The sequence below is a fragment of the Zingiber officinale genome, chromosome 3A (genome assembly GCF_018446385.1).
Source record: "Zingiber officinale cultivar Zhangliang chromosome 3A, Zo_v1.1, whole genome shotgun sequence".
Taxonomy (NCBI): Eukaryota; Viridiplantae; Streptophyta; class Magnoliopsida; order Zingiberales; family Zingiberaceae; genus Zingiber; species Zingiber officinale.
Genome location: NC_055990.1, coordinates 18,816,709 through 18,841,653, shown reverse-complemented (window position 1 = coordinate 18,841,653; position 24,945 = coordinate 18,816,709). Strand labels below are relative to the sequence as shown.

Genomic DNA, 24,945 nt, shown 5'->3' with positions numbered 1-24,945 from the left:
GATCGAAAGCTTTCGCCGGAAGGGCCTTAGTGAAAGGATCTGCCAGGTTATCCGCTGATGCAATCTTGGTGATGACAACTTCTCCTCGCTTCACGATATCTCGTATCAGGTGGTACTTGCGCTCTATATGTTTACTTGCCTTATGAGCTCATGGTTCCTTCGAGTTTGCAACTGCTCCACTATTATCACAATAAATTGTGGTGATTTTGGGCAAACCAGGAATCACATCTAAGCCCATTAGAAAGTTCCTGAGTCATACTGCTTCTTTAGCTGCCTCAGAGGCTGTTACATACTCAGCTTCCATGGTTGAGTCCGAAACGTATTTCTGCTTAACACTCCTCCATGAAATGGCTCCACCTCCTAAAGTAAACACATAGCCTGATGTAGACTTACTGTTGTCCCTATCTGATTGGAAATCTGAATCCGTGTAACCCACAGGGAGCAAATCGTCTGCTTGGTAAACTAGCATATAATCTCTAGTCCTTCTCAGGTACTTTAATATATGCTTTACCACAGTCCAATGTCCTTGTCCAAGGTTACTCTGATATCTGCTGACCATGCCCATGGCAAAACAAATATCAGGTCTCGTACATAGCATTGCATACATAAGGCTTCCTACAGCCGAGGCATAAGGAACTGCTTTCATGTCTTCTATCTCCTTTGATGTCTTAGGAGACATCTCTTTAGATAGAGCTATTCCATGCCTAAAAGGTAAGAAACCTTTCACTACAAGAAAAAAGCTAAACAACAACGCTTTTTTGGCGTTGTCGTATGTACTTAAAAAGTGATGTTGTAGATGGTGTTGTAGAAAGTCATATCAAAGACAACGCTTTAAAAGCGTTGTGGTTGGTCACAAAGACAACGCTTTTTAAGCGTTGTCTTTTCGTTCTTAAAAAGCGTTGTTATAGATGCTGTTGTAAAAATGCACATATCAAAGACAACGCTTTAAAAGCGTTGTGGTTGGTCACAAAGACAACGCTTTTTAAGCGTTGTCTATTCGTTCTTAAAAAGCGTTGTTAAAGATGCTGTTGTAAAAATGCACATATCAAAGACAACGCTTTAAAAGCGTTGTGGTTGGTCTCAAAGACATTGTTTTTTAAGCGTTGTCTTTTATTACTTAAAAACGTTGTCTTTTTAAATTTATAAAAATAGTTTTTCTTAATTAAATAGCAAAAATTATAAAAAATACTCAAAATTTACATATAATTGAATATCCACAACCACAATCATTTTTATAATAAGACTATTTAACAAATAAATAAAACTTTATATTATACAAACAAAATGTATACATATTGATCCACAAATTAAATTTGTATCATACAAGTTATCCTTAACTTCATGACAATAATTTTTCAAACACACAAGTTTTACAAAACCTCATCATTGACTAACCGCTGTTGTTGGTGTCCATCGCATGGAATTGCTTCTTTAAGTCCAGCAATCTCTTCTTCTGAAAGGCTTTCAGCTATCACTCTTAGAGCCATCTTCTTCAACTTGTCATCAGCACACCTGGGGTTGTAGGCAATCAAGAAATTTTGTATGAAAACTTTCATACATGTAAATCTCGTACTAAATAATATGTCAATGTTATATATACATGTAATTCATACCGTAAGTGTGTTTATATCATAATCGACAAGTTTTCTTTAGGGCCAACTTCTACTCAAGCTCTTTAAACACTGCATCAAAATAAAAATTGGCATTAGTTCTATGCTAAATGAAAATCATATTTAGAGGAAAAAGCGGGAGTGCCGTAGATGGATATATTAACCAAGCATATTAATGTTTGACCTGTCTTTACAAGTTCTAAGCATATATATTAACCAAGCATATAACCTAAGAGGAATAAGTTACAAAATGCTACTTGATGTTTGACCTGTCTTTATTGGATTTTGCGGCCCCGGTCTTCTTGTAGCCAGGCACAATGTAATACTTGATGTTGACTCTACCTTTGCAGTTGTTTCGGCTTGAGGAGTGGCAAAGAATGGTGGAGTAGAGGATGGATTTCAGGTATTCATCCGTGCCATCGAGGAAATGACTCCAGTAGGTGACTAGCATGTTGACCAGGGCATGCTTGGAGAAGATGACTTGTTTCAGAAGCTTTTTAGATCAAAGATACGAAGTGCATTGTTATAAAACTAGATGCACGAACACTTGCTTATACGGTTCTTGAAATAAAATACATTCATAACCGTCACTAGCCCAAGCTCAATAAGGAAAATTCACGGTAAATGTGCATAGTATACCTCGGATACTGCAGATGATAGGGAAGGCCAAAAGACAGTTTGACGCAAATATTGAGATTGCCCAAGCCAATCCATGGTACTAATCCTGACAGCTCCTCCAAATCGCACTGACTTGATTGTGTCCACCCATCCTTGTTCATCAGCTTGGAACCTTTGAAATGAAAGCTGCATTGGGTACATGGAAAAAACAACAAAAAGGGAGGATAAATGATAGCCACCAACCTAATTGTTCACAAATATCTGTATAAGTTATTAAGGGTGTTCATAGAAGTTGATCCTTTAGCCGTGTCTGTTAGATGGTCAAATCTAGGCGCCAACTCAAAAATGTTGGCGTCCAAGTGTTAGTGTTCAACTACTTCTGATTTTCTTCATCTTTGAATTGTTAAATACATAGGGTATTTATAGGAAATACTCAAGATGTATCTAAATAAATACATGAACCAATATTAAATGACATACATTCATCATCCGAAGAGTCATTCATGAATCCTCCAATATTCATGCTCCAGATGACCATACATTAGATTATAAGTCCAATTAATTTGATTGCAAGGTTGTAAACAGTCCTTGAGGGCTATTGATAGTGATTCCAGTACGTACTGGAAAATAATGGAACAAACCTATGAAACAGCTATCAAGGGATTCACTTCAACTTTCCTAAACCAAAGAAGAAACAGATGGATTACAAAAGAAAACAATTTGCACCATCAAACTGAAACTTATAATAAGCCTTAATAAATTAATGAAAAAAGAATTGTTTAGAAGTTCACTGAGAAACATATGAAAATACAACAAATGCAATTGCAAAAAAAAAATAAAAAACTAGTATCCAATTAACTTTTTTTTATACTTTCAGATCAAAAGGTCAAATTTATATACTTTGGTTCATGTTCAAGCAAGAGGATAACAATCTCATCGACAGTTAGTATTTCCTTTTAATATAGAACACTAAAAAGAAGGAATATCAATGATGAAACAAACCTGAAAATGCGAGCTACTGAGGCAGCGAGCAATCTGCTTGAACAAGGTAATCATGTAGCGTTGGAACTCTGTCGTGAGCATCAAAGACCAAATATTACCAAATATTAAGATCACTGACAAACCAAATAATACCTTATTTTTAACAGCTATCTAGAGGATCTGGCTTTTTGACTTGAAGCTGGTTCAAAGAAGACAAATCAAATATACAAATACTAAGATGAAAGCATAATGAAGTAGTTAACTTTTTCTACTTTACCTGATTATAAGATCTACAGCTTCTTGCTCAGTATTTTGCTGCACGAGTAATTATTAGAAAAACAAACCCAATAGTGGAACAAAAGCTAGATAATGAAACTAGATAATTTACACTGACAGAACTTTACAGAATAACATATAATACAGTGCTTTGTACTTGCATATTAATCCAAAAAACATCCTTTCACCTAAGTGACAATTTTTCCAAAACATCATCATTCACAAAACATCATCATTCACTAAAAATTTTCACAAGTTTTTAAACTTCAGTGACAACTTTTCTTTGGGGTCAACTGCTCAAGGTCGATCTGGTAACTATGCATTGCATCAAAAAAATTGGCATTAACTATGATTCCACCAAAAAAAATCACCATTCCATGAACTTAAATCTAAATAGAATTATGGCAACTATCATTCCATACCTATTCATAAATATGATCTTGTATGCACTCCGCCAACTCGGACCGAACCTCATCAATTTGTTCACGAGAGTACCCTATTTTTGTGAACTGTGAGCATACACAATTTATGTTAATGGAAAAAATAATCAACACTGATCACTTTGCAATTTTAAATAGTTTATGTCAAATAATTTGAGATAAGCTAAATAATGTTACTATTGATTGCAGTGAATCTCTCTCAATAGTCTCAACTTCTTCAATAATTTCTCTCATAAATCGCATCACAAAAAAATCACATTGTTTCGCATCCGGTTGTTGAGGAGCCTATATATAGTAATTAGAGTCAAATTGTTAATGAAAATTATACACATTACAATATATGTTAAACAAAAGTACACATACCTTAACTACTTCCCACTTAACATTTTTCCTACCTTTCCTTCCCTTGGTTGAATTAAACAATTTTAAGGCCCTTCATACGTTAAGAATATTTGTTAAATAAGATTTTTATTATAATAAATATTTACTAAAAGAAATCTGAACTCACATTTCCATTACGTATTTTGAATCATCATCGCGAATGCGGCAACTTAGGGAATCCAGCAGGTAAATAGCATCCTTGTAAGGTTCAATAACACTAAGATTCCAATGGAAACTAGGCAAATACATAGGATTAGATCATAAAATTGAATAAATTATCGAAAGGAAGCAATTGAAAGTGATGTTTTACTTCTTGCTTACCCGACATTACATGGCACTAACACTAGTTGATCTGTTGATGCACTTGTCAGCTTATCTGCTAAAAGAGTTGCCCTTTGATTCAGGGTTTCAAGCTTAACTGATTTGTCTTGTGCCGTTTTTGCCAGATATGGGAGTTTGTGAGGATTCATAAATCTGAATTTCTTTGTCTTGGTATCTTTCACCATCTTTTTATACAGACACCTATCATTGCAAAGAAAAAAATATTTAGATACTAAATAATAAAATTTAGATACAAAACACTCATAATAAGTTGGAAAAAATAATGATCACTCATAACACTAAGTTATGGTTGATGATAGTAACATCCATACATGAGAACTTACTATGAACAGTCTTGCATATTAAACATACCAGAAATGTATACATGCAAATTCTTTTATTTCTTGAGGACAAGCACATTTAAGATACTTAAAAATATACAAGAAAAAAGATATGAGCAAAGTACTTCCTGTCTAGAAGAACAAATGGCAGAAGGCAAACATTAAGGGCCGGTTGAAAATGAATGAGCTATATTTATGTAAAGTGTACCACATCAATTGATATTAGTAAACCTCTCAATAGAAATGATGAACTATTAACTTAATGAGAATAACATGGTATGAGAAAATTACTAGAAGTTGAATTTTTCAAGAGTAAACTTGTTCACACAACAATATTAGTAAACTTCTTGCAGTTCAAATCAGGGATTTTCTGTCTTGCTAGATATTAGAATTTCCCAACAAACATAAAGCAATGCAGTAATTTCCCAGCATAAGTAAAGCAATGCAGTTGCAACTGAGAAAATAATATTTAGATACTAAATAATAAAATTTAGATACAAAACAATCATGTGGATTAAAAAATAATGATCACTCATAATAAGTTGGTGAAATTGTAACAATAAACCATAATAAGTTGCTAAAATTGGGAAGCAAACATGTGATGAAAAAGTTGTTGAAATTGCTTAAATAAACTTACTTACCATATGTAGGCAACGATCAAATTTCCTGAAATTGACTCCAAATGATACAAAGAATTGATGTCCTCAAGGTCAAGAAAAAGTTCACAATCTTCATCAAACACTTCATTATCTAAGCACATTGATATACATTTTCCTCCATCTAGAGCATGCTTACTGTAACAATATAACATATGTAATGCTCTTGGGACACTTGTTGACAAAGTAGGTTTTGATTTTTTTCGTTCAAACTTCTTCCTTCTAGGCTTCTAATAATTTCAAATATAAACAAGTTAGATAGCTAGGTTGAATAATAATAAAGTGGCAATATAATTAGAAATATAATAATAAAGTGACAATATAATTAGAAATATAATATCTCATATACCTCATCTTGCTTCACAATCTGCTGTTCAGGCCAAGCCACAACAGTTCCTATGGCATCACCAATTACTTCACATTCACTTGGAATTGGATATGGCAAAGGAGCGGATTTGTCCACTTCTTGATCAATGGAGATTCGAATGCAATTCTTGGGAAATGGAATACCATGAAGCATTTTTTCCATGTCATTGAAACAAACAATTGTACCATATGCAGCAATATTTGAGCAAGATTCCAATGTCAATGCAACTGATTGACCCTAAAATATTAAAAAAAAAACATGTTGATTATATTTAGTTTATAATGCTATAATAATAATGAATATCACTATAACTTGTATTTTACCTGTAAAACTTCGTCTTTACCCACAATCTGTACGTCATCTTCTTCAATATTCTTCTGATGAAACTTCACCGAGCAACTGCCTTTGTCATCAATTGAATTGTCCCATGCACCCCTTTTATGCATTAATGCTTCAAGTTTTTGGATGCGTACATCTTCGCCTCCTTCAGCTCCCTTTTATGCTCAGCGATTATATCTAGGGTAACATCATATTTCTTCCTTGTTCTACCAACATTGAAATAGATTGTTGGGTTGATATGACCTCCGATACCCCGGACACGCCCAGAATATTCCTGAGTTTCAAGTGCCTTGGTAAGAATATCCTCTTTTGCTCCTTCGCATTGCAGCTTACCCTCCCTCTTTTGCTGTATATATTCATCCTGTAATGCAACATTAAAAAGAATTATCAGTACTTTACCAAGGATAATTACCAAGGATATGCAATATTGGTTTAAAAAATACTGATGTCCAGGCCGGTTCTTCCCGTGATAGCTCAAGTCAAGTGCTTAGTAAGTCATATTGAACAAATATGAAGTTGACTTTGAAATATTTTTTCCTTTTTTGGCATTCAATCATATATTTACTTCTGCACAGTTCTAAAAAAGGCACATATTTGATTGAGCAATTGACTACAAGTTTAATAAAATGACAAAATTTTAATAAATTTTCACTACACAAACCCATAAAGAGAGGACCACCACATAATTGAAGCTAATTGTCTGGAGTTGCAGGAAAGAATAATCAAAAGTAAAGTTGTTCCCAACCTCTCAAGTTTCGATTCATGAATCTTATGCTTTAATTCAAACTAAAACAGCACAAAGAGAATGCTCAAGGAGACAAGGAGCTTTATTTGTCACCAATCAAGTGGGAAAACATAATAGAAGCTTCAGAGCAGTGGTCTGGGGAACAACTTTACTGGCCCTTGGGTTACTAAAGCTTACAAATTGCTTACTGCCAAGAACGTTTCAAACCTGGTTGATTTATCTGCATCTGTTCTATAGAAACTCTAGCTATCACCTCTAAGTTCTCAATGCATTCACCATTAATTGATTGCAGCAAAAGGAAACCACTGCATGTAATAGACTTTTCGACTTGATCTCTTCTCCAAGTAAGAACATTTCAAACCTAGATACCTAGTAAATCCACATCTGTTCTATATAAACCCGTCACCTCTAAGCTCTCAATGCATTCATTCACCATTTACTTCCTCAATACATGCTCTAGTACTGAGAATTCAAGCTATGCAAGGAATGGCTGTTAAACTCCTCCTCATTGCACTGCTTGCCTTGGCTTCCTCACGCAAAGGGTATGCATGCATGCAACTTTACTCTCGAAAACTAGAAGATATATTGAAGTCATTATCAGAAGAACATGAAAATTTACTTACAATCTTGTGTACTGTGTCCACCAAATCTTCACCTTCAAACTCTCCTCCTTTGTTGGCGCGTCCTTTCTTCCACATAATAGCTCTATTGATGTCATTATCATCACATAATTCAGTCCCCTACAACAAAGAAAAATCAAATAACAAATGTGAAATAATTTAATGTGAATCAATTAGAGGGTTCTTAGAGGAAATATATTTTAAAAATACTTACAATTTCTTCAGCAAAGCGTGCATACCCTTTGCGTGAGAGTCGATGAGGATATCTATTTTTTTTCCTTCGCTCTTTTTGTTGATCACTGAGTTTCTAGTTATTTCAAACAGCCGACATATCAAATTTGAATAATACATAATGAATTATGATCGAATAGTTTCAAAAGAAAAAATTTAGAATCTTACAATGAAATCTTCAAAAATGCGACTAATGACAAACGCACGCCAATCTTCTCTTGTAATTTCAAAGCCAACAGGTGGCTCATTCAACTCCTCAGGTTTGTCACGCCTGCTTAAAATAAATTTTTGGGTGAGATGGGTCTTGTATTGCCTCCACTTACTGTTTGTAGACCTCAAACATCCCTTTTTCCACTTTGAGTCAACATTATAAATCAACTGTACATCAAATAAGTGGAAAACATTAATAAGATTAATTAAGACAAACATAAAATATATCTATCATTAGTAGTGAAATATTATAATTGTTAAAACATGCTAACTTACTTACATTGACTGATTCCCATATTAATTCTTTGACAGCAATTGGGACTTGCTTCCATGTCTTGTATTTAATATTAACCTTTTGCCGAGCCAAGACACCAATGTAACTTTGCATGGCTACAAGAGCTGATCCTATCGGTTGTCCAAAATTATTGAATGACACCTCATTTCTAATACCTTGCATTCTTTGCTTTGTAATCTTATCCAACTGTGTGCGACCTCTAGAAGTTCTTGAGGAGATAGTGTCTTTGGAATCCAACACTTTATCACCCTCGCAACTCTCTTCACGGGCAGCTGTAATGACTTCTTTACCCTTGTCCAACTTTGCAAGTTGCCCTATTCTCTTACTCTTTCTAGTAGAATCCATTGATCTGTAACAACTTAGACTGATCAACATAAGTTTAGTTAGAAACATGCATAAACTCACAGCAAGATGATATATTTACACCAACAAATTCACAACAGTATGAAAAAAAATAAAAGATAAAAGCAGAAACTTGCAGCAACATCACAACATATCTGATTCGAATTAAAGTGAGGAATATAACATATTAATATTGTCCACAAATTCATCCTCATAGGTAAATTGTTTACACACTTATATTCAAAAGCAAAAATTCAGCAATTAAATATTGTCAATCCAACTTCCATCACAGTCTTCACGAATACATGGTGGTTCATTATCATCTTCTCCGTCAATATCCATTGATGGTAACCCCCTACTAAAACATTGATAGTGGATAGCAGTGTCCTCTAACTCTTCGCCCTTTAGGTATTCAAAGTAGTCTCTGTTTGGTGTTGTAAGTACAACACTCCATAAAGGATCTTTAGGATCTTCAATGTAAAATACTTGCTTTGCTTGGCTTGCCAGGATAAAAGCGTCATATTTGAATCCAAGTCTATTGAGGTTTACCAATGTGAAACCAAGATCATCTACTTTAATGCCGTTATTATGCTCCACCCAATTACATTTAAACATTGGAAGTTGAAATTTATGGTAATCAACTACCCATATTTCTTCTATAACTCCATAAAAAACCATATCTGACACAATAGGATTTTTATCCTTTGCACTTGCAACTTGCATTGTCTTTGCAACTAAGCTGACTCCGGAGTTTTGAACAACTCGTATAGCATCACGCTCTTTTGTAGCATAAGTAACCCCATCAATCAAATAGCTAGAGTATTTTAGTACTTGCTTGTTAGGCCCGCGAGCTATCCACATCAATCTTTCTGAAACTTGATGAGTGGAATGGTCAACTACATCAGCAACCTAAATTTTTTATGCAATAAAATTTTAATTATGCATAAATATGAAAATGAATGTATGCCAATATGTAATACTAAAGAAACTTACACGATCACGCAACCAAGTAATAAACGTTCGATTATGCTCATCTTGTAACCACTTCTTGGACTTAGCCTTACGAGGAAATCTTGCATTCAAATACGTCATGTGTTCCCTAATCAAATTATTTGGTATAAATAAACCAACAGAATGTAAGCAAACCACATTAAAATATTAATAAGTTAGATACATTACTCGATATAGAGATCAATCTCAGCATCATTTGCCAATACATAACGATGTGCTTGCGTCAACTCATCGTGAGTAGTGGAGTAGACTACTGCACCTGATAAAGGCTTAGTAAGTTCTATTTGTCGATGACTTGATGGGATCCCAATTGTGTGCACACTAGACAGATAGTCTGAGCAAAATTCAACAGCCTCTTCAGCAATATAAGATTCAGCCATACACCCTTCAGGTCGATTGCGATTTCGCACATAACCTTTCAAAATCTTCATGTATCTTTCAAATGGATGCATATACCTATACCAAACCGGTCCACACAGTTTCACCTCCCGCACAAGATGAACACTTAAATGAATCATTATATCAAAAAATGAAGGGGGGAAATACTTTTCAAGTAAACACAATATTGTCACAATCTCTCTTTGCATATCATCCATCCTTGAAACATCTATCACTTTATTACATAACACATTGAAGAAGAAACACAAGCGAGTGATAGTGTCTCTAACATGTTTGGGCAAAACACCACGTATCGCCACAGGAAGCAATTGTTGCATTAAAGCATGGTAGTCGTGTGACTTAAGGCCAATAAGTTTTAAGTCCTTCAACGACACTAGGTTTTTAACATTAGATGAGTAACATGATGGAAGTTGTATTCCAAACAAAGAATTCAAAATTTTCCTTTTCTCATCCTTACTAAGTGTATAACAGGCTGCTGGCAAAAATGTTTTCTTCTCCCCCATCCTTGGTGCCAAATCTGTCCTGACATTCATTTCCAAAAGGTCTAATCTCGCTGCTACTCCATCCTTTGTTTTTCCTGGAATATCAAGTAACGTTCCGATAAGACTTTCACAAATATTCTTTTCAATGTGCATCACATCAAGAACATGTCGAATGTATAGATGTTTCCAATACTGAAGTTCAAAGAAAATTGATTTTTTTTTCCAGCATGATTTTACATCATCATTCGACTGAGACTTTCTACTCATTTTTCCCCAATGACAATTAATTCTTTCAACTCTTTCAAAAACTTCATCGCCACTTAATGGTTTTGGAGCAGGGTTAAATTCTTGGTTCCCATTAAATGCCTTCCGTTGCCTTCGATAAGGATGAGTTGCAGGTAGAAACCTTCTATGACCTGTATAAGACATTTTCCTACTATGCTTCAACCTTGTTGAATAGGTATCTTCACCACAAATAGGACATGCATGATATCCTTTCACAATGCATCCTGACATGTTCCCATATGCAGGAAAATCATTGATCGTCCATAATAAGATAGCCCTAAGCATAAAAGTTTCTTGGCGATATGCATCATATGCTTCGACACCTATATCCCATAAGCATTTTAAGTCATCAATTAGAGGTGCTAAGTAAACATCAATATCATTTCCCGGCTGTTTGGGACCAGAAATTAACAATGTGAGCATCATAAATTTTCTCTTCATACACAACCATGGAGGAAGATTATAAGTAATCATTAAAACTGGCCAACAACTATATGCAGAACTCATTAAACCATGAGGATTCATCCCATCAGCTGATATAGCCAATCTGAGATTTCTTGCCTCAAAACCAAAATCTGGCCATTTGCGATCAACTATTTTCCAAGAAGGTGTATCAGCTGGATGACGTAAATATCCATCACAAAGTCTTTTTTCGGCATGCCAAGTCAACTCCTTAGATATCTCTTTATTCCGAAACATTCTTTGAAATCTTGGAATAGGGGGGAAGTACCACAAAACCTTGGCAGTAAGCCCTTCATTGATCATTTGTTTGTTCCCAACTTCCACCTTGACATCCCGCAAGTAGGGCAATTAGTTAAATCCTCATACTCCTTCCGGTATAAGATACAATCATTAGGACAAGCGTGAATTTTTACATAATCCATCCCTAATGCAGATAAGCTTTTCTTTGCATCATACAGAGATAAAGGCAATTTATTGTCATCTGGAAGTATTTCTCCTAACAAACTGAGTAGGTCAGTGAAACTTTTATCACTCCAACTATATTTGGCCTTCAAGTTGAATAATTTCACAATTGCAGATAACCTTGTAAATTTAGTGCATCCCGGATATAAAGGTGTCTCAGCATCTTCAAGAAGCTTATTGAATTGGGTTGGATTCTCAGCATAACTATCATATGCATCATGAACCATATTTATTGGTTCCTCACGAACATATTCATTTGGCCCTACTTGGTCACTTTCATTTTGTGAAATCCCTATCGTAGATCTTTCGCCGTGCCATATCCATGTATGATATGTCATATCTATACCGTTACAATATGTGCCCTGATAGTTTGTATATTTTTCTTCTTTAGATTGCCACATTTTGCACATGGGCAAGATATTCCCATATTCGGATCATTAGTGTTTTCCATTGCAAATTGCAAGAAAGACTCAACTCCATTCTCATATTCACGTGATAGTCTATCCTTTGACATCCAATCTTTGTCCATTCTTTATAACTAATCAATCAACAATGAGCTAATACCTAAAAATATTAACACAAACAATAGTGTGAAACTATAACAAAATATTTAAACAATTAATCAAAATTGTATTTCTACCTGAAAATTTTTGACCATACAGGTTTCTCATCAAAATGCAATCCCAATAGCAAATTTCTCACTTGGGGAGATAACCTAGTTATCTATATTATCCATATGTACATGTTTGTTAGAGTCTACGTATAGGTAGTTAGGTACTTTTGCCTTGGTATAAATTGTAGAGTCATATAATATTGGAGCATTCACCAAAACATATTCTCTATTGAAACATGTTAACCTTTAGTTGAAAAATGAAACCATTCCAGGAAAATGCTTGAATTATAACTTATAATAAGCAACTTTGTTTCTTTAGCACTTGAGAATCTGCAACTTCCTCAAAGGGGCATCAACATAAGCAACTCAATGCAATAGTGCATGATGTATTAAATCATACTTAAGCCATTAAGCTCTTAGAAGGCAAGTGACATAAATATAACAATAGTAGTTGATATAAATTCAACAAACTGAGTAGGCACAAGTCACTGCCCAGAATTAAGATGAGATAATGCAGAACACAAGTTTTAGATACAATAAAAATGAGAGATATTCTCTGCGCATTAAGGGTACACAATAAAAATAATAGTAGAATAACACTAGAGATTGATTAATTTCAAGCTGCACATTATACCTGACGACAAAGAAAGGCTGGAATGTGAATAATATCTGTAACTTGGCCAACAGCTTCACACTGAATTTGAGAAAAAAGGATAGCATGTTATATGCTTCATGCTATTTTTAAGGATTAATACCTACTGCCAAAGTCTATAGCTAAACGTTTAAAAATTCCAGATTAAATCATGAGAAAATACAATCAGGGGAGGGGGAAAATTGATGCAGTATGAATCCGGCAAAATGGCTAGTTCGGAAAATAATCAAAAATAAACAAAATCTTATTCTAGAGGGATGGAAGAAATTTTACCTTTCTTTCTTCCGTTCCTCCTACTCTCGAATCTGCTCTGCGAGGAAGGAACTAAGATCGAAGGGTTCAGAGGAGTTGAGGAGCCGTGAGAAGATTAGGAAGGGTAAGCTGACTTTGATTGAGGAGATGGGGAAATGCGAGATTAGGGATCTCGACTTGGAGGAGTTGGGCCAGCGTGAGGAGTTTTGCGTGAGGAGTTTGGGTTGAGATTAGGGTTCAGAGGAGATCACGCGGCAAGGAGAGGAGAAGGCGCTCGTGGAGAGGAGAAGGCGCTCGTGGAGAGGAGTGGAGAGGAGAAGGCGCTCGTGGAGAGGAGAAGGAGAGGAGAAGGCACTCGTGGAGAGGAGAAGGAGAGGAGAAGGCACTCGTGGAGAGGAGTGGAGAGGAGAACTCGTGGAGAGGAGTGGTGAGGAGAAGGCGCGCGCGCGTTGAGGGTTTAGAGTTTAGCAAAGCGAGGGCTGCGAATTTATTTTAAGTGAGTTTAGGGGAAACATACACAACACTTTAAAAAACGTTTTTTAAAAAAATGTTGTCTTTGACCATAAACAACAACACTAAAGACAACACTTCATTAAAAACCGTTGTCTTTAGTAAAAAGTAAATACCATAGACAACGCTTTTCACTAAAAGCGTTGTAAAACAAAGAACGACAACGTTTTTATTAAAAAGCGTTGTCTATTGGGTGTTGTTGAATGCAAAAATTCTTGTAGTGTTTCTTGGAATCCTGCATACTAAAACGAGCAAGGATTGTATCTATATATGAAGCTTGGGACAGACACAACATTCTTTTCTTGCGATCCCTTATTACTTTGATCCCAAGAATGTGTGCACACTCTCCTAAGTCCTTCATATCAAATTGTTTGGACAACCATACCCTTACGTCTGATAATACCTTGACATTGTTGCCAATTAACAAGATATCATCTACGTATAGTACAAGAAATACCACCACGTTTCCGTTACACTTCTTATATACACAAGACTCATCCGGACTTTGAATAAATCCATATGACTGGATTACTTCATTAAACCGGATGTTCCAAGATCTTGAAGCTTGCTTCAGTCCATAAATGGACCGATTGAGCTTGCACACTAGATGCTCTTTGCCTTTTTCAATGAACCCTTCTGGTTGCTTCATATGGATGTTCTCTTCAAGACTTCCATTAAGGAAAGCTGTCTTGACATCCATTTGCCAAATCTCATAATCCATATGAGCAGCAATGGATAAGAGTATCCGGATAGACTTAAGCATGACTACCGGTGAAAAGGTTTCCTCATAATCGATTCCCTCTTTCGAGTGTACCCTTTCACAACAAGCCTAGCTTTGAAGGTTTCTACCTTCCGTCATCCCTCTTTTCCTTTGTAGATCCACTTGCATCCAACGGCTTTTACACCATCAGTGGTTCTACAAGCTCCAGAACTTATTAGAGTACATAGACTCTATTTCAAAATCGCCTTTTGCCAAGATGTCGCATCTATATCTTGGAGTGCTTTCATATGTCCGGGGATCAGGTTCATGTTTACCCGGATCAAGTCCAAGACTCTCCCAAAACATGAATCTCTCAGTCGCCTTACAACCCTCCCACTACGACGAGGCATGTGGTTGTGTATCATGTGTGACACGTGTTGCGCTTGTGGTACTTCATCTTGTATCGTTGGTACTAAAGTAGACGTGTCCTCTCTTAGTTCTTCTAAAACAACTTTACTCGGGCTTGTGATCCATTATATAGTTTTCTAAAACTGGGCATTGGTGCTAACAATGACCTTCCGGTCTTTAGGACTATAACATAAACCTCCTTTCGCTCCTTTGGGATATCCCACAAACACTCAAACTTCGTATACGAGATTCTAACTTATCAAGATCTGGTTTTAGCACATGTGTCGGACTACCCCAACCGAATATGTCTTAGACTGGTTTTCGCCCATTCCACAATTCGTGGGAGTAGAAGAAACCGATTTAGAAGGTACTAAGTTCGGAATATATACCATCGTTTCCGAGCATATCCCAATTTGGTAATTCAATAACTCATCATTGATCTAACCATCTCCATAAGAGTCCTATTCCTTCGCTCTGCTACACCATTCGGGTGTTCCAGGTGCAGACAATTGGGATTGAATCCCGCCTCGATAAGTAATTCCTAAACTCTCCTAAGAGGTATTCGCCACCACGATCGATCGTAGTGTCTTGATACTTTACCTAGTCGTTTCTCCACATCGCCTTGTATTCTTTGAACTTATCAAAGCACTGACTGCGCATTAGGTAAATGTATCCGTATCTTGAATAATCATCTATAAAAGAGACAAAATATTCAAAACCACCTCTTGCCTGGACAGACATAGGACCACATAAATCAGAATGAACCAATTCTAACACTTCTTTGGCTCTATACCCCTTGGCCTTGAACGACCTCTTGGTCATTTTACCTTCCAAGCAAGATTCACAAGTTGGAAAATTTTCTAACTCTAATGAACCCAAAAGTCCATCGGCTATTAGCCTCTGAATCCTACTTAAGTTAATATGACCAAGCCTTAGATGCCAAAGATATGCTTGATTCATTTCCGAAGGTTCTTTTCTCTTATTTGAGTTATAAGGTGAGTTATAAATTTCCATGTTTTGCTTTGTGGGAGAAATTGGATTTAAAATATATAAATTGTCAACTAATGTACCAGAACAGATAATCACTTTATTTCTCTTAATAACTACATCGTTACTAAAGGAAACTGAATATCCATCTAAAAATAGTTTAGAAACTGAAATTAAATTCTTTCTAAAACTGGGTACATAAAGACAATTTCTTAAAACCAAATTTTTATTTCTACTAAAAGATAAGTACACGTCTCCCACTGCAACAGCTGCCACCTTAGTAGCATTGCCCATGTAGGCGGTAATCTCTCCTTCATATAGTCGTCGGGTTTCCTGGAACCCCTGCAAGGAGTTGCAGACATGATTAGTGGCTCCTGTATCTACACACCAGGTGCTGGTAGATAACACCGCTAAACATGTTTCAACAACTAGAGCATGAGATATACCTTTGTTGTTCTGATTCCTACGAGGACAGTCCGCCTTCCAATGCCCTGACTGCTTGCAGATGAAGCACTTGCCCTTCGGCTTCTTCATTCCAGCTTTAGGTCCTGTACTCTGAGATTTATTCACTTTCTTTGCTGAACCAACTTGTTTCTTCTTCTTCTTTCCTTTCGGCTTAGAAGTAGAACCATTTTCAACATAGTGAATATGAGAGTTGTGACAAAACAATCCTTCTGCTGCCTGAAGTTCTGTCAGTAGTTATGCCAATGAATATACCCTTTTGTTCATATTGTAATTTAGGCGGAATTGCTCAAAACTTCTAGGTAGTGTTTGGAGGATCATATCGATCTGGGTTTCCCCATCAATTTCTCCTCCAAGGATTTGTATCTCGTTCAGATAAGCCATCATCTTTAGGATATGATCCCTCACAGGAGTACCCTCTTGCATGGTGGCTGTCATTATCTTTCTCATGGCTTCTTGTCTAGAAGCTCTATCCTGATGACCAAAGAGTTCCTTGAGATTGTTCATAATATCATAGGCTGTTAGTAAATCTTGATGTTGATGTTGCAATACATTTAACATTGAAGCTAAAATGTAACACCACGCCATCTCATCTGCTTTTACCCATTTCCTATGATATTCAATCTCCTCTTGGGTAGATTCACCAGTAGGTGCTTCAGGACAAGGCTCAGTCAGTACAAATTTATAGCTTTCAGCAGTAAGGACAATGTCCAGGTTCCTTTTCCAATCTATGTAATTAGGTCCAGTAAGTCTATTCTGTTGAAGTATGATGGACAGTGAGTTGAAAGTCATCCTAAGAATCACAAATAACTTTTGGTCAGAACTCTAAATTTAGAATAATATTGATTCCTCAAACAATACTATTTTAAATTAACCAACACCTCAAACCACCGTGAATTTTGTATGCCACGATAGTGTGGACGTATACAAATTCAACATTTGTAAAAGGAGGGGTTTAACCCATTAATTTTATTATCTTGTCAACCTAACTTTTTGATAAATAAAATTAATAGTTGGTATCTTTTGGTCACACAAATAATAGCAGTGACTTCGATGGGAAGGATACTATTAGTTGTGCCTAAGTGTATACCATTACTTGATGCTAAGTCCATTAATAAGATTGTGCCCCTTCCGATGGGGAAGATCACACGCTCTTAATTAACTTCCTATAGTCATCCCAAATGAAAGTTTGTTCTAGTGATCCACAAACAAGCTCATCCGATATGGAGGAAGGCACTCAGAGCCAACGCGGAAGCTTGTTTGCATCACTTATAAACCAGTAACGGAGACCATGGGTTTTATTTAAAAATCCCTCTCCCACTTAGTTATTTATAAATGAGGAATTTTAACTATGCTAGCTTACTAAACATTTATACTAACATACACAGACAGCACAATATAAAAGCAATAAATAGAAAATCTAATTTTCAACTATTATGGCTTTTATCTATGGTTGTCCTCCGTGTGTTGTCATCCCAAGCTGCTGCCATATTTGGCCACTGCCACCGGGTCTAGCTGTCGCATCCATCTTGCTCCTTGTTCCGCTGTGCCTCTGGTCCTCAGAAGGTTCCACGCTTTGCAAGATTCGATCCGCGACATAAATAGAATTTTACAATTTTGATCCTATATTCCATAAAAGGAATGTACATGTATCTAGATCAAAAATAAAATCCTAATAAAACTAAATACAACTCCTGATGTATTTTATAATACAATCATGCACACACATATAAATGCCCTTGACATGTCCAAGCGTCCAATCACACACATAAAACTATAAGCCATAATAGTTGGATCCTGCATCCACAAAGTTAGCACATCCTACTATTATCCTGCCTAAATTATGTATGACATGTGCATAATTAAACTAATACCAAATACACAGAGGCAAAACCCTAGCTCTGATACCAATTGTTGGTTGCTACTCGGAAAATCTAAAGGTTCCACTGTACAAAAATTTTGTACAAAGGTCTGAACCTTTTCCTAGCTACCATGTGTTCTTTTAAATTAAATTTTGGATCGCCTGCGGAACTTAACACGTTTGATCCAAAACTTAATCTATTCGTTCTTTTAGGTTTTGACTTGGGTCTCCTGCGGAACTTAACACGTTCGACCCAAATCACCTTATGTTATTAATTCCATTAAATATTAATTTCCGTAATTGGTTCCCAGTATTGACGTGGCGAGGCACACGACCTTCTTGGATATGGGAGCAACCACCACCGACTAGACAAAACCTTTTATGGAAAGCTAATATTTAATTTCCTAAAATAACTTTAGGTTAACCAAAAAGAACAATCAAATCACAAGGAAAAATAAAACAAAAGAACACAACATCGAAAAACATATTCGAAATACTAGAATCGTAAGCCTCTTGTATTTGGTATTATTTCCAAAAATAACTAGTAAGATGCGGAAAGAAAAATTACTAGTTATACCTTTTAGAAAGACCTCTTGATCTTCTACCGTATTCATCTTCTAACCTCGAACGTTGTGTGGGCAACGATCTTCCGAGATGAGAAAACACCAACCACCTTCTTCTCCTCCTAGCTAGGTTCGGCCACAATAAGGAAGCTTTACCAAGGATGAAGAACAAAACATCAACCAAGCTCCAAGAGATGCAAGCTTTCTCTCCTTCTTCTTCTTCTTCTCCAAGTAGTATCTGGCCACCACAAGAGCTCCAAGGGAGATGAAGGATTCGGCCACCACAAGAGGAAGAGAGGGAGAGGATGATGGCCGGCCACAACACCAAGGAAAAGTGGGAGAGAAATAATAGAGGTTGTGTCTCATGAAGGCACCCCCACCCCTTCTTTTATATTCCTTAGCCTTGGTAAATTAGGAAATTTAATTACAATAAAATTTCCTTAATTTCCTTGACATGATTTAATTGAGAAAAATAAAATAAAATTTCCCAATTAAACTATAATGGCCGGCCACATCATGGAGGAATAAATTAGACAAGTTTTAATCAACAAATTAAAACTTCCTAATTTGTTTCCGGAAATTTTAAAAATAAAATTTCTCTTCAAAAATCTCTTCATGGTTGATAAAAAGAAATTTCTATAATTTTAATTTTTCAACATGTGAATAATTTTTAAAGAGAAAATAAAATATTTCACCAATCTACAAATAAGGAAAGAGATTTAATCTCTTTCTTTAATCTTTTGTAGATCCTTTACAAGAGAAATATTTTAATTTTAATTCTCTTTAATAAATTATATCTTCCACATAATAAAAATTAAAATTAAAATTCTTTTAAATTTAATATGGTCGGCCCCCTCTAGCTTGGGTTCAAGCTAGGGCCGGCCACCTTAAACCATGCTTAGGCCGGCCCTAGCTTGATTCCAAGCTAGCTTCGCCGGCCCCCTTTAGGTGGGTATAAAAGGTGGGTATAGGTGAGTATAGTACTCTATAAATAAGAGGCTACGATAGGGACCGAGAGAAGGAATTGGTTTTGGTCTCCCGATAAAATTAAGCATCCCGTGTTCGCCCAGAACACACAACTTAATTTTATCAATAATAATTCATTCCACTAGAGAACTATTATTGAACTATCGCACCAATCCCAAATTACATTTTTGGACTCCTTCTTATTATGAGTGTGTTAGTCTCCCTGTGTTTAAGATATCGAATGTCCACTAATTAAGTGAGTTACTGACAACTCATTTAATTAATATCTTAGTCCAAGAGTAGTACCACTCAACCTTATCGTCATGTCGGACTAAGTCCACCTGCAGGGTTTAACATGACAATCCTTATGAGCTCCTCTTGGAGATATTATCAACCTAGTATCTCTAGGACACAGTTTCCTTATATAATCAACAACACACACTATAAGTGATATCATTTCCCAACTTATCGGGTTTATTGATTCATCGAACTAAATCTCACCCATTGATAAATTAAAGAAATAAATATCAAATATATGTGCTTGTTATTATATTAGGATTAAGAGCACACACTTCCATAATAACTGAGATATATGTTCCTTTATAAAGTCAGTATAAAAGAAACAACCTCAAATGGTCCTACTCAATACACTCTAAGTGTACTAGTGTAATTATATAGTCAAGATAAACTAATTCCTAATTACACTACGACCTTCCAATGGTTTGTTCCTTTCCATTTTGGTCGTAAGCTACTGTTTATAATTTATAAGGTACTAATAACATCATCTTCTATATGTGACACCACATACTATGTTATCTACAATATAAATTAATTGAACAACTACAAACAAATGTAGATAAATTGACCAAATGTGACTCTTTATTTAACATAAATGTTTACAAAAGCTTAGGCTTTCAGTATACACTCCAACATGGTCGGCCCTATTCTTTTCTCTTTTCTTCTTCTTGTGGTCGAACCTCAACATCTCTTAGAGCTTTTGTGGTGGCCGGATTTTTCTTGGAGAAGAAGAGAAAGGAGGCTTTGCTCTTGCATCCCTTAGAGCTTGGTTGGTGGTCGAGACTTACAATTTCTTGGAGAAGTTGCTTGGCCGAAACTTGGAAGAAGGAAGAAGAAGGGCTTGGGTGGTTCTTGCCTTGGAAGATCATCGCCCACACGACGTCCGAGATAAGAAGAGGATGACGGTAGAAGATCAAGAGGTTGTTGCATACAAAGAACAGTATAATTAGTAATTATTTTTCGCATCATACTAGTTTTCTTTGTATAGTTTTTGAAATACCAAACACAAGAGACATTTGATTCTAGGTTTTGGATTTATTTCAAATTTGTGTTTTCTTTGTTTTTTCAAATTTGTGATTCGATTATTCCTTTTGGTTAAACCTAGGGTTATATAAGGAAATTAAATATTAGATTTCACTAAAAGATTTTGTCTAGGAAGTGGTGGATGCTCCCATACCCAAGAAGGCCTAGTGCCTCGCCATGTTTAACCTGGAAACCGATTTCTGAAATTAATATTTAATTGAATTTATAACATGGGTGGATTTGGATCAATAATGTTAAACATCGTTTGCGATCCAAGTTTAAACTGTTGGTGCAACGGGATTGGCAAGAGGGTGGTGAATTACCTGTAACACAAAAAGTATACCCTCCTCAAACTTTCAACTCTAAGATAAAGCAACAGGAATAATAAAATAGATAACAGAAAAGAAAAGAGATGACTCAGCGGTTTTGATTTGGTTACAACCAAGAAAGTTGTTAATCCAAGGCGGTTGAATAGACGCACTAGTAGAGTCTCCTTCTCCAAAGGCGGAGAAGCCTTTTACACAATTGGAAAGCACAGAAGTTGCTAAGAAATGAAAGTATAGAGTTGTCTTTCGTTGATGTTCGAGGCCCCTTTATATAGGGGTTCCAGAGCTTATCAGATCACCTGATCTTCAGGATCAGGTTTTGACTCGAGAAGGATCAGTCGACCGATCCCCAGGTTCGGTCGACCGAACCTGCGTACTTGGCCAGCCTTCCATCCAGATGCAGTCTGTGTGGATCGAGCCTGCGTTCGGTCGACTGATCCCATTGTTCGGTCAACCAATCAGCTAACGATCTTTCCCTGAGCTGGCTCGATCAAAATGCTTGACTGAGTCTTGGGTTTATCTCCGGTTCAGTCGACCGATCAGAGGATCCGTTTGACCGATCAGCCAACAGCTGGTTGCTATGTGTATGCTGATGTGTCACCAACGGCTGCCTTCTGTTGATAGGGGTTCGGCCGACAGATCATGGCGTTCGATCGACCGAACACTTGTCAAATCAACTCCCGATTGACTTGCTCTGGTTCGGTTTGCTTGGGTGATTTCGGCCAACCGGAATAGGGCTCACCCGAACTCAATTCCCTGCCTTCTCCTCGAGCAGTCTTCCGTCCCGGCTTTACGTCCCTCGAACGCCGTGCATGCTCTTCACGTCCATCGGTGTACTCTTCCATAGCTCTCTTGTCCTTCGAACGCACCGAGTCCATCGGCTCCCTTCCCGTGTCGTCCTTCTCGCTAGCTGCGTATTCCGCTTGACTTACTGTGCTCCTAAGCTCCTGCACACTTAGACACAGGGATCAGACAAACAGGACCTAACCTAAACTTGGTTGATCATATCAAAACAACCACGGGGTCCAACAATCTCTCCCTTTTTGATGTGCATCAACCCAAGTTTAAGTTAGGGTAAAAACAAACAGATAGTAATTTTAAGAAAATTACGAAACTAACATTTTAAGCACAAAATTTTTAAAAAATAAAAAAATAATAATTTTCCTAACTCCCCCTAAACTTGTTACTCAAGTCTCCCCCTTTGATCACAACAAAAACCGGGGGGGGGGGGGGGATTTTCTATGTAAAAAAATGGTTTTCCTAGTAAAAATTTTTTAAAAAGATTTCCTGTTCCGACATTTTTAACAAAATTCTAAGTTAGAATTTTATGAAAAATATTTTTGAAGATTTTTCAAGGAAATGTTTAAAAACTTTTCAAAGCATTATATAATTCTAATTTTAATGCTTTTATCAGAAAGTTAATTAAACAGTTTATTTCGATATTTCAGCTTCCAGGTTGTGGCGAGGCACTAGGCCTTCTTGGTTATTGGAGCAACAACCACTTCCTTAGACAAAGCTTCATAAAGAAATACTAAACATTTAATCTCTTTTCTGGCAGCCTTAATTTATAACAATTTTAATTTAGGATAGATTTTGGAACCCAATAGAGGTTCCTTCCTACAGGATTAATCAAAAATCTGGGGGGTACATAAGTTTTAGGAATTTTCCTAAGTTGACCTTGATGCTTTCTAATATACCAGTTTAATTTACTAAAAATTCTTAATTTAGATTTTTGAAAAACATTTGAACATGCAGCAGATTTCAACTTTTCAATTTACATTTTCAAATGATCATTTTCTGATTTTAAATTATCTAGCAATTTACTTAAATCTGCGTTCTCATTTTCTAATTTAAGTAAATCTTTACAAAGAGATTTAATAAACTTAAAGGACTGCTTGGGAGTTAGATTACGTACCTCACTTACCTATATATTCGTAGCTCCCCCTTCATCGCAGCTTTCTTCTTTTGATGTACCTCCCCCTTCATCTATGCTCATTTCTGAGCTTGACTCTTCTTCTAGCTGATGGTTAGCCATTAGTGTTAACCCCGAGAATTCTTTGACGTCTGATTTGGAGGATGAAGAATCATCCCATGTAGCCTTCAGGCTGTTGCGTGTAGAGGATGTCGATTTTTGAGGCTTCTCCTTGTTCTTTTTCTTCAGTTTGGGGCAGTCATCCTTGATGTGCCCTTCCTCGTTGTAGTTGTAGCATCGAACCGTCCTTTTGTTACATTGATGCTTCCTCGACTGTGATTTAAATTTATTAGTATTAAAATATTTATTGAAACGTCTTACTAATAGAGTCGCTTCGGATTCGTCGATCGAAGCTTCGGAGTCAGAACCGTTTATTCTTGTCTTTAAGGCAATGTTCTGACTAGTCTTCTCTACTCCATTGGGCTCTGCAACTTGAGATTCGTGAAGTTCAAAAGTAGAAAATAAATTTTCTAAAGTACTTACCTCGAAGTCCTTAGAGATGTAGTATGCATCTACTAAGGACGCCCATTCTGGAGTTCTGGAGAAGGCGTTGAGCGAGTACCGGATCGAGTCTCAGTTCGTTACTTCTTCTCCAAGGTTGCTTAGTTGAGTTATTAGCTCCTTACTCCTTGCTTGGAGTTACGCTACCTTCTCACCATTGTTCATCCGGAGGTTTGTTAGTTGTGTCCGAAGGATGTCACGCTTTGCAAGCTTCGCTTCGGAGGTACCTTCGTGAAGCTCCAGTAATTTTTCCCAGAGGTCTTTCGTGGAGTCGTAGCTTCCGATCTGACTTATCTCCTGAGATGGCAGAACGTTGAGCAGGTGGAACTCAGCCTTTCCGTTGGCCACGAAGTTGGCCTGCTCCTTCATCATCCAGTTGTACTCTTCTTTGTCTTTTGGCGTTTCATATCCATATTTCATTATTAAGAGTATATCAAATTTAGTTTTAAAAAATACCTCCATTTTCTGCTTCCATGTAGCGAAATCTCCATCGAACTTCGGGGGATGAATGTTCGCGTCAACCATTGTCCTGATCTTTGTGCTTCAGACGACGGTTAGTCCTTCCGAGACTGTTGGGCTCTGATACCACTTGTTGGTGCAGCGGAACCGGCAAAAGAGGGGTGAATTGCCTGTAACACAAAAAGTATACCCTCCTCAAACTTTCAACTCTAAGATAAAGCAATAGGATTAATAAAATAGATAATAGACAAGAAAAGAGACGACTCAACGGTTTTGACTTGGTTACAACCAAGAAGGTTGTTAATCCAAGACGGTTGAATAGGCACACTAGTAGAGTCTCCTTCTCTGAAGGTGGAGAAGCCTTTTACACAATTGGAAAGCACAAGAGTTGCTAAGAAATGAAAGTACAGAGTTGTCTTTCGTTGCTGTTCGAGACCCCTTTATATAGGGATTCCAAAGCTTATCAGATCACCTGATCTTCGAGATTAGGTTTTGACTCGAGAGGGATCGGTCGACCGA

The 24,945-nt window shown here is 36.6% G+C and overlaps 1 protein-coding gene across 1 annotated transcript in view; it reads right to left on the bottom strand.

The window, feature by feature from the left end:
• LOC122050233 (pentatricopeptide repeat-containing protein At1g06140, mitochondrial-like) overlaps positions 1–24,336 on the bottom strand; it is a 30,096-nt gene extending 5,760 nt beyond the window's left edge. The window contains exon 1 of the mRNA XM_042611158.1: positions 24,258–24,336. Within this exon, the coding sequence (XP_042467092.1) occupies positions 24,258–24,336 (79 nt within the window). The remainder of the gene's footprint in view (positions 1–24,257) is intronic.
• Positions 24,337–24,945: the final 609 nt, after the last annotated feature.